The sequence below is a fragment of the Gavialis gangeticus genome, unplaced genomic scaffold (genome assembly GCF_001723915.1).
Source record: "Gavialis gangeticus isolate Ggan-Ray unplaced genomic scaffold, GavGan_comp1, whole genome shotgun sequence".
NCBI classification, from domain to species: Eukaryota; Metazoa; Chordata; order Crocodylia; family Gavialidae; genus Gavialis; species Gavialis gangeticus.
In genome coordinates, this window is record NW_017729029.1 from 32,557,631 (window position 1) to 32,568,564 (window position 10,934).

At 48.1% G+C, this 10,934-nt stretch overlaps 1 protein-coding gene across 3 annotated transcripts in view; it reads left to right on the plus strand.

The window, feature by feature from the left end:
* Positions 1-4,485: 4,485 nt before the first annotated feature.
* HDX (highly divergent homeobox) overlaps positions 4,486-10,934 on the plus strand; it is a 119,501-nt gene continuing 113,052 nt past the window's right edge. For 2 of the 3 annotated variants that reach the window (XM_019521385.1, XM_019521388.1), the window contains exons 1-2: positions 4,488-5,102; positions 5,558-5,704. In XM_019521385.1, coding sequence (XP_019376930.1) covers positions 5,558-5,704 — 147 coding nt within the window. In that variant the 5' untranslated portion in view covers positions 4,488-5,102. Of the gene's footprint in view, positions 5,103-5,557; positions 5,705-10,934 lie in introns of all 3 variants that reach the window. The other variant, XM_019521387.1, reaches the window with a different exon arrangement.

A 10,934-nucleotide genomic window follows, 5' to 3' on the forward strand; every position in this document is an offset into this window, starting at 1 on the left:
TCCTCTATCCCCCTCCCCCCCACCCCTCTCAAATGACTAGGAATGATTGGATAAACTTCTCAAACATTCAGTGGAGGCATCTACACATGCATTTACTCTGGCCCAAATTTACTCTGGTGTAATCTATTCTGGAGTAAGTGTTTTTGAGCAGGCATCTACACATGAGGGGATTAGGGAGCAGATTTGCACCCAGTTCCTTGCAAACCTGCAATGGGCCCCTGCTGCCAGTGGGGGGGAGCGCCAGATTCCCCTTAAGTGCTAGCTTAGGAACTGGCAGGGAGCACTGGGCCAGGAGACAGTTGTCTTCTGGCCCTGAGAGTTGCTTACTGCTGGGGCGGGGACAATGTTCCCCTGCTCTGGCAGCAGGGAGCTCCTGGCTCTGACTCCCCAGTCAGGGGCATGGCTTAAAAAGAGCTGTGGGGGCGGGGTAGGTCCCAGCCCCCTGCTTGGATCCTCTGGTGGGGCGAGCTAGCTGCCCTTACCCCTACAGCTCTTTCCAAGCCCTGTGCCTTGATCTCCTGATTGGGGCATGGGGCTGGAATCTGCCCCTAACTGGGACAGCTCCTGGCCAGCCCCAGGTTGCATGGGGAAGCCTGCTTGTGCAGCCAGGAGCTCGCTGGGGCCGCCCAAAACAGGACAGTCCCCAGCCACCGCCACACTGCGTACACTTCCCTGCGCAGCCTGGGGCTGGCTGGGAACTGTGCCAATCAGGGGCAGGCCCCAGCCAGCTCCAGGCTGGGAGGGGAACTGTCCCTAAGCTCCCAACCCCTGCTCTGCGATCACAATCGTGAATCATGGAGCGGAGCTTGTTTCTCCGGCTTCCCCCCCCCCCCCCCCCCCCCCCCCCGGCTGCGCGCTTGCGGAGCTGGGCAGGAAAACTAGCTCCCCAGCCCACACCAGTAGGGAGTTCCCAATGCCATCTTCTCAACTGTGAGACTCTTGTCTCCCGGCGTGACCCCTGCAGTCTAGCAGGGAGCTTGGAGACTGCCCCAGCAGCAGGCATCTCGTGGGGACAGGGAACTGTTTCCTGCTCCCTGGTAGATGGCTGACTAGGGGCAGATTTTTGCTCCCTGTTAGCTGTCTGTACAAGCGCTATGGCATCAATACTAATCTCGAGTAAATGTGCTACTTGCATTTGCAGGTAGCAAATTTACTTAGGATTAAGGAGATTTACTGCAAAGTAAGTATGTGCACATGTAGACGCACATGCTTACTTTGCAGTAAACTATGCTAATTTGAAGTTAAGTATCTCATGTAGACACACCCAGTGACTCCATTATAGCTCCCTGCAAGTGGCTGCTTGCTGGCTGTGCTTGCAGTTTTAGGGCCCATGGCATATCTGTCAAATCTTTTGCAGCTACAGGAATGATATTTTATGTCTATTAATTAAAAAAACAAACAACCTAAGGTACATGTCTATAGGGTCATATAACTATTAAACACAGAATTGTGAGTTCCATACAGGTGCAAGTCATCTGTTTGACAGCCCTAATGAAATCCTCTTTATCAATAGGGCAGCATCAAGCTAACATTTCCAGTGCACTTTGCCTGGCTACATGCATCAGCACTGACCTGTGAATATCCAATCCCCAGGTAAGTGACAGAAGTCACACCTGCAGGAGTGAAATTCTGGAAAAAAATGTTCATTAATTCAAGCTGGGACCTTTCTAGATCTCTGGCAGGCAATGCCTCCAGCGGTGCTTGTACACAGGCAAAATCATTTTGCTGTTCTTAATTACAGTTTGCTTTAAGGACTACAGTAGAACACTTCTTCTTTAAAGAATAGCTTATATAATAAAATATAAAAAATTGCTAGTAATCCAGCAGCCAGTTAAGAACCAAAATGTTTGATACAGTGTTTTCAATATACATTTACTTCAAGTACAAGTTTTGGCCATTGCAAATAGCCCTCTCCTGCTCCCATGTGGATGGTCATCAAGTTTCGATTCAAAAACCTTCAGAACAACAGCATGGAACTCATCCACATCTGCTATATGACATACTATTAGCTGTAGGGTCTTCTTGTTTGGATCAGCCCATATAGGGAAATAGCACAGATCTAGTGACTATCAGTTCCTTGCTCTGGGAGCAGAGTACATGATGTTACAGATGGCATGTTGCAATTCAGGAGCCCTTTTAGGGTCATTTGCAGAATCTGGGACATCTGCTTTTCCTGAAGACCAGTCTGGGGCTGTCTTTATACCAAGCAACTTGTATACCTGGTCCTGCCATTAGTGCGTGTGAGTGCTTATTTAGCTTTGCTTACATATAAAATGAGGGAATGACGGCTGCCTCCATTACAACTGAGTTCCTTGTCTTGCTGCTTCCAACAGAGGATAGGATACTGACCTGGAACCTCTATCGTCCCCCTGCTCTCCACACCCTGGTCCCTCCAACTAATGCATGATGTTTTTACCTGTTTTGAGGAAATGCACAACAGACCTGCAAAATATGATGTTTGGCATGTCTGCTAGTATTTGAAAGAACATGCTTTCTGTCAGAACAGATACTGAGATAAAGAATGGAAGGAGAGGTGAAACTTGTTCTAATGACAAGTCCTCTTCAACTTGCAGTATTGTTAGGACAACCACCTAACATTTTTTAAAGGAAAAATATCCTTAACAATTCTGCTTTTCTTACCTCTGTCTGCTATTGCATTAATAGCATTTAGGGGGAAGTAAACCACATCATTAAAATTCTGGCCTAGGAAAATCTTGGTATTTTACTGCAAGTCCTAAATATTCATGACTTTTAGTGATGAAGAATTTACAATTCAGCAGGCTTACGAGTTCACAGTAGAAATAAAATCACTTGGGTTATTTATGATGTGCTCGAAACATAATTGACTCCTTAGGTTTCTAATAGGGTACAGTGTTTAACTTATAAGCAGGGATCTTGGTTTTGTCTGTTTTTAAAATCCCAAAATTCTCTGATTTAAAATAAATCCCAAAGTTCTCTGATTAAAAAAAAAAACCAACAACCTCAAATCTGCGTTTTCCACAATTTAAAATGAAAGGTCACTATATATCTATATATAGATTCCAGATTAATGTAATGTTTTATTGATATATTTACACTTTTAAACCAGTTTAGAAGTCTACCAGTGGTTCAATCACTATAATGCATTACATTCTAAATACCTATGTATTTGGGTGTTTGATTTTTGGGTTTTTTATCATAGAAAATAAGAGCTTGGCCTGCCCCCTTCACTCACCAAGACACGGGTCCAGCTGTGGCTGTTCCCACAGCTGCTTTGTGGCACTGAGCAGCACAGTATGCTGGTGCTCTGCCCTTGCTATTGGCCCTCACTCTGAACCCACAGTCACCCCCTCAGCCCTGCCAGTGCCCCTCCCTCCTGATCCTCAGTCCCTGCTTGCCCCTCACTCCCTCTCTCCTGGCAGCAGCTCACACCCCCTGCACCAGGCTGCAGATCCAGTTGTACTTGCTGTTTTGCAGCTCTGAGCAGTGCTGGCCCCTGCTGTTCTGTTCTCTGAACCTGTGCCCAGGCCCCAGCAGTCCCTGTGTCCTTCCTGGGAAACCCTTGACTGGTCCTCAGGGATTGGGCTGGGCTTGCCTCTTGCTAGGCAAGTCCCTTCCCTTCCAAGCTAGCCTTCCCCTGCTTTAGTGGACCTGGGGGGCTCCAGACCTGGCTCTAGAAGCCACTTCTACCCAGAGTGCCCCCCCACATCTTTCTCTTACATACACAGACACACACAGTAGCAGCCACCAGCACAACAGATGGACAATGCTTGCCCCCCAGTGCCCTGGCTGGGCAGCATCCCTAGGCCTCAACTCTGCCCCAAGGGCACGTGGCCTCATGGGCAGGGATGCAGCCCATGCTCTGTCCCTCTTTCCCTCACTGAGCTACTGCCACCCCAGCTGGGCAGTATCCCCTGCTGCAGCCCAACTGGGATGAGCCACAGTGGGACAAGGCAGCCAGCCTATAGTGCAGGACAGGGTGACTACCATCCAATAGCCTGCCCTGCCAGATCTCACCACAGTCCCAAGACCCCCTGGCAGCATGTCCCTCATCTGACTGTCAGGGCCCCACCCAACCCTTCCAGAGGGGGTTCCCAGTTGCCCCCCACCCCCAGGGCCCAGCTCATAAAACCCCTACTTACTCCAAAGGCCACAAGAGGAAAGTGATGATTCTCAAGACCTGCCCTCACCCCTCTAGCCAGGGCTTAGGGTTTCCTGCCCTTTTGCAAATAGCTCTTGTAGGCTGGAACTCTGCCAATGTGCAGAACGCTCTTTGCAAAAGGGGAAAGCTGCATTTTCTCTCGTCAAAAGGGAAATTCTGTGTTTTTCTCCTTTAAAGGAGAAAATCAACATTTTTCCATGGGAAACAGAAAACTCGGTTCCCTGCTTATAAGTAACACACTTTATTTTGAAGACTTAATTTCAGGAAAAAGCTTTTGTTAAGGCATGTCAGATTCTACTGTTCTGTTTTGTAGACGTAACAGACTCAGCTTGTTTTACAAAGGAAGTTTTCTTTTCTCTGGAGGAAATTTCATATTTTCACCTAGTCTGGTGAATTACCCCCCAAGCAATCTCATGTGTGGATGTCCTTTCTACATTCTGTGTAGCCCATATATGTAAATTACTGTAAGTTGTTCTCTTTGTGGTGATTTCTTCTTTTCCTTTCCCACAAGATGATGATGAGTTTCTTAGTTTGTTCTGCATGATTTTTTATATCTGTACTGAAAGTATAAACATAGTTTTTGTGGTCACTAGTTCTTAGCTTTCTGAAGCATGGGATCAGACACTGCCTTCACATGCTAGCTTGTCTCTTCGGAGAGCCCAAGCCTGCATTCTTGTACAACCAAATCCTTACTGGTGGTAGTGGGGAGTTTGAAGTCCATAAGAGCAGTAGGATCGGGCCCCAAAATGTTAATAATAAAAAATAGCCTTTGGACACGTAACTGAATAGCAGATATGCTAGCCCTGATAATTTTAGCATGTTGATGCTGAAGTGTCTTTTTGGATGGTAAAGCTTGCCACATTATGCTATTATTTCTCATGTTTTTCCTTAATTATTAGAAGAAAGATAGATAAGGAGATTGTTTGCACTGGAGCAAGAACCTCATAGAAGTTTAACAAAGGTAACTTACAACTTCTGTCAGTGATGTCATAGTTCTCTAACCATAGCAGTGTAACAATTTGACTTCAGCTTATATTCTGTTTGTGGAGAAACTCCTGCTGGTTAGCAGCACTGGCATTCTTCATTTCTTAATGTGCACTTAAGGAAGAAGCCTTTTTTCTGTATTAATTGAAATTAGATAGTGGATTTTAGTCATTTTTGTTATAGTGCTATGCATGGGTGACAGTCTTTTTTTATTGAACATACAGTGCACTAGCTAAGTTCATTGCAAAGGAAAGCTGCTTTTGTTACAGTTCTTTTTTTTGAAAAGTAAGTAACAGTGTGGATAAGTTTTGTTAGAGAAACGTGACTATATAAACTATAGCTTTATGCTTGTTTGGATAAATGAGAGCCTGTAAATTCTACAAGTATTAAAGTTTTTATTCCAACTTTCAGAGTATCTTCTTTTATTTTTAGATGAATCTGCGTTCTGTATTTACTGTAGAACAACAAAGGATATTACAGCGTTATTATGAAAATGGAATGACAAATCAAAGTAAAAATTGCTTTCAGCTCATATTACAGTGTGCACAAGAAACTAAACTGGACTTCAGTGTAGTCAGGGTAAGTACTGAGGCCTTCCAAACTTGAATTTACATAACTTTTTAACATTTATTTACATCAGATATCTCTAGGGGAGCCACCATCTTTATCTCATTTTAAAAAAAGGCTTCAATACCCTGCTATAATATGTTCATTTGTACTGAGAGGGAAAGCTGTTTATAGTTTGTGTTCCTGTGAATGCCTATACATTTTTGAAGTATTTAGCAGGAGCTTATATGTCATCCAGACAGCAGATGTCCCTCCAGAAAAATCAAACTGCAAAGGAGGGTTGTCCTTCTGAAAACTTAGACTGCATATTAAATAAAAAATGTGAATGTTACTGTTGTTATCAGTAAAGCATTATGAAGCTGAAAAAAAAACCCAACAACCCTTTTTATTCTAAAATCTAGATTTTGACAGACCTATAATAGTACTTGTCAGCTTGTTTCTATGTCACGAGAGAGAGCATGGCCACTTGTTTGATGTTTACAGTGGTCATGTGCTGTTACAAAACAATATTTTGGGTAGTTTAGTGTGAATGGTGTCTTGTCCAAAGATGGTAAATTTTGTGGGAGGTGATAATACTATTTTGCTGTATATTTCTTGAGGAAGGAGAAAGCAAGAAGCAATAAAGAGAGTAGATATTATCCTCAACCTAGCAGAAACATAGAGAAGCAGCTGAAGAAGAGATTTCCTGATGTCCTTTTCCTATAGGTGGTGTATGTATCTTATTTGTTGTTCTCAGCGTGCCTTGGGACCCAAAACTATAAAGGACGTGGCATGGTCAGTGCCTGATGTCCCACAGGTTTACTCTGTTTTGTTGTGCTGATTAGCTGTCTACTCCAGCTCTCCCAGGCACTGTTCTTTACCTCCAGTCCTTACTCCCTACCTTCTTTTCCTTCCCCAGTCACTTTCGTACAGTTTTTGTCTCTTTATCTAGTATCTTGACAAACTCGCTCAATAATATAATATTATAACACACAGACCATTTTTAAACTGTGGAACTAATGTGTCATTTGCAGAATGAACATTGTTTACTCTGCTTTAATTTTGTAATTCCAACCATTCTCCCCCCTTCTTCCCACCTTTTCTGTTTTAGATTATGTGCTTGTTGGCATAGGGCCTATCACAAGGGAGCTTTGATATTTGGGGCTTATGGCTACAGCCATACTAAAAAATAGAAATTAATAGTATTTATGTTTTAAATAGAGAATATGGTAGACGCTTAATTTCATATTTTTTCCTGAAGATAGAAAAGTAGTCTCTTTTAATATCAAGTTTTTTGATGGTCTTTGTAGATTACTGTATTTGCAATTTTGACACATTCTTAAACCAACTCAGAGGTATTTTTGTGATAGCTTGTCATGACTTATTTTGGTTAGTATTCTTTTTGCAGCCAGGTGTTTCTTTTGAAAATGTGGCCCTAGACTGCAAGTCCCATAAAAATGCCTTTTTTCCTTTTATAGTTTCATAGTTTCTAGGGTCGGAAGGGACGTTAGCAGATCATCTAGTCCGCCCCCCTGCCATGGCAGGAAGAGCACTGGGGTCAAACGACCCCAGTAAGGTGGTCATCCAACCTCCTCTTAAAAACCCCCAGGGTGGGAGCCTGCGCCACCTCACTTGGAAGCTGGTTCCAGACCCTAGCCGCCCTGACCGTGAAGTAGCGCCTCCTGATGTCCAACTTAAACCTTCCCTCCGCCAGCTTGTGACCATTGTTCCTGGTCACTCCTTGCGGCGCTCGGGGGAACAGGGACTCCCCCAGCGCCTGCTGATCCCCCCTAACCAGTTTATAACAGGCCACAAGATCCCCCCTCAGCCTTCTCTTTTGAAGGCTGAACAGGTTCAGGTCCCGCAACCTTTCCTCATAGGATCTACCCTGCTGTCCCTTGATCATATGAGTGGCCCTCCTCTGGACCCTTTAAGGAATTTGAATTTGTGAATCCATTTTAATTTGAATATTTTATAGCCAGACAGCACAGATATAAGCTGTTTTGTTAATTTTTAACATAATGGCAATTGCGATAGTATCTTACTGATTTATGTTAAGGTCTGATATTGCTATCTAACTGATATTGCAAAACACTGTAAGTTCTTGTATGTTTACAGTAATTGTTTTTTATTTCACTGTTTTAGTGTCATATTTGTTGGATGATCAGAAGAGGTGATCAGTAATATACTGATTTCAGTTAAAGTTCATTTGGGAAAGTATTTTTGGTCAAAATCAAAAAATGAGAACCACACCAGAATGGCTAGGGACAGAAATAAAAAAAGCTGGGGCCTGATTTGATTCAATCTTTGCAGATTATTCTAACGTGCCTCAGTTGAACCAATTTGCAAGTGCACAGACATTCCCTTTTGGAGTGAAAGAAATGCAGGCACATTTCACCCAGCTGCAGGGAAGCTGTCCTGGGGGTGGCATGGCCAGCCTGGGCAGTAGCCTGGACTGAACTGACCAGGGAGGGGTTTAATTCCCCCCTTCCCTGTTCCACCTGCACAGACCTAAGCCAGGGTACGCTGGGCACTCACCTCTTGCTGCTGCAGCAGTGGGGCTGGTCATAGCCAAGCACCAAATGGCATGGCCCCTGAAGCAGAGGGGACAGGAGGGTTATTCCCCCCTCTGCCCCTCAGAGACCGCAGCCAGGATCTGACCACCACTACTACTACTCGCTCCCTGTCTGGGGCAAGCAACAGAATAAGCCCCCTTCTGCCCTCACATACTCCCTGCCCCCTGCCCAAGGGGCCCTGGTGGCGAGCTTCTGGCCACACCCCTGCTTGGCCAGTGGAGTGCAAAGGGGCAGGGCTCTTGATGGGGCCAGCAGCACCTGTCATGGTCTCCAGGGAGCGCAAGCCTCTTCCCACCGGGGGGGCTGCACTGCAGGGCAGGCAGAACTTCTGCAGACTGCACACAGCAGCACTGGGCCAAGGTGGGGGCCAGAGTGCCCCAATCCACCCACACACACCCACACACTGCCGTTGCTGTCCAGTCCACAGCAGTTTTCCCTGTCACGCAGTGTGGGCCCTTGCTGGGAAGGGGCTCATGCTCTGGGAAACCATGACATGGACTGCTGCCCCCATCATGGTTGCTCCCCCCTTGCTGCTCCAGCAGCCAGGCAGGGCCAGAGGCTGGCAGGCAGGGCCCTTTAGATGGTGGCAGGGAGGAGGGTTATTCCCTCCTCTACCCCCAGGGGACCACAGCAGGAATAAACCCGCTCCTGCCTCATCCATCAGAGGGGAGAGGATGCCAGAGGAAGGGGGCAGGAGTGGCCTTATTCCTCTGCTGGCCCTGGGTACAGAGTGAGCAGTAGTGGTCAAAGTGGGCAGACCCTGCTGCAGTGCCCCGGAGTAGAGGGGGGAATAACTCTGCTCCCTGCCCCCCACCTAAGGGCCCCTGGAGGCTGGCCAGTGGCCTCACCCCCACCCAGCTGCTGGAGTGGCGAGGGGGGAGCGACTGTGATGGGGGCAGCAGTCCCTGTCATGGTTTCCTGGAGTGCGAGCCCCTTCCCAGTCAGTGGCCACACTGCAGGGCGAGGAAAGGTGCTGTGGATTGGATGGCGATGATGGTGGGGGCTCTGGCCCCCTCCGAGCCAGTGCTGCCGCATGCAGTCCACAGCAGTTCTGCTCGCCTCACAGCTGGCCCTTTGCCAGCAAGAGGCTTGTGCTCCCCAGACACTGTGACGGGGGCTGCTGCCCCCATCAAGAGCCCTGCCCCCTTGCCGCTCCAGTGGCCGGGTAGGAGCGCAACCAGAGGCTGGCTGGCAGGGCCCCTTAGGCGGGGGGGCAGGGAGCAGGGTTATTCTCTCCTTCCTCCAGCATCTGGCAGACAGGGGTTATTGTGCTGCTTGCCCCAAGCAGGGAGCAAGCAGCGGCAGCAACAGTCGGGGCAGGCAGATTCTGGTTGCGGTTCCCCGGGGGCAGCGGAGAATAACTCCCCACCCTGCCCCCTTTGCCTTTGGGGCCATGCCAGCTGGTGTTTGGCCAGGCCCAACCCCGGTGCTGCAGCAGCAAGGGGGCTGTACCTGGTGGACCCTGGCTCAGGTCCATGCAGGTTGGACAGGTAGGAGGGAATTAAACCCCTCCCTTGCCAGTTCAGCCCAGGCTACTGCCAGCCTCGCCCTGCCCCTGATGCTAGTGCAGCTAGCGGAGAAGCACAGGTCTTGCTGGTGGGACAGGGGAGGGAGCGGGGAATTAACTTCCCTGTTCCCTTCTGGGGCCAGCATCTGGCCAGACCCTTGCCCCTGCCTGTCTCTATTCGGGTTGGGAAGCAGAGGGGTGGGGCTAGGGGTGTATATGCTTACATATACACAGGTAAGCAACAGGGACCAGGGCAATGCTGTGATTAGGGGGCCAGTGTACATGTCCACAGGAGGACATGTGCACTGGCCCCCTCTACACAATGCCTCTACACAAATGCTTATAGTATGGGAAACAAGCAGGAGGAACTTACCCTCCTGCTAGCTGACACCAACCCAGACAGTGGGGCTCACTGAAACATGGTGGGACCCAAAGCACAACTGGGCGGTGAATATCAAGGGCTATAGGCTGTACAGGAGGGACAGGACAGGGAGGAAAGGCGGGGGTGTGACGCTCTACATTAAGGAGGAATACACATCCTCATCAGGTAGCACAGAGTCAGAGGAGGGGCACATGGAAGTGCTCTGGGTTAGAATACAAGGCAGTCGAGGGGAAAGAGACTTAACGGTGGGGGTCTACTACAGCCACCCAACCAAAGGAAGGAGCTAGACCAGGAATTCTTAAGTCAGCTCACGGAGGTAGTCAAAGAACGTGGTCATCATGGGGGACCTGAACTTTCCAGACATCTGCTGGGAAGAGCAGTCAGCTAGGTCTGACTGCTCACATAGATTCCTAGCCCAAATGCAGGACCTCCATCTAACCCAGGAGGTGCACAGCCCCACCAGGGGAGACGCCTTGTTGGACCTGGTGCTGGCCATGGGTATCGACCTGGTGAGGGGGCTGCAGGTGCTCAACCACCTGGGTGACAGTGATAATTGCCTGCTGGAATTCATCATCCAGCGCAAGGTGGCAAGGGCCTGCAGCAAGGCAGCAGCCCTAGATTTCAGGAGGGTGGACTTCAGTGAGCTAAGGAGAATAGTTGGAGAAGCACTGAGGTCCCGGAGGGGAGGGGAGCCAGGTGTCCAAGAAGAGTGGTTGCTCATTAAGGAGATGATCCTCCAAGCCCAAAGGGAGGTAATCCCAACACAAATCAAAAGGAGCAGGAGGGCGCAAAAGCCCC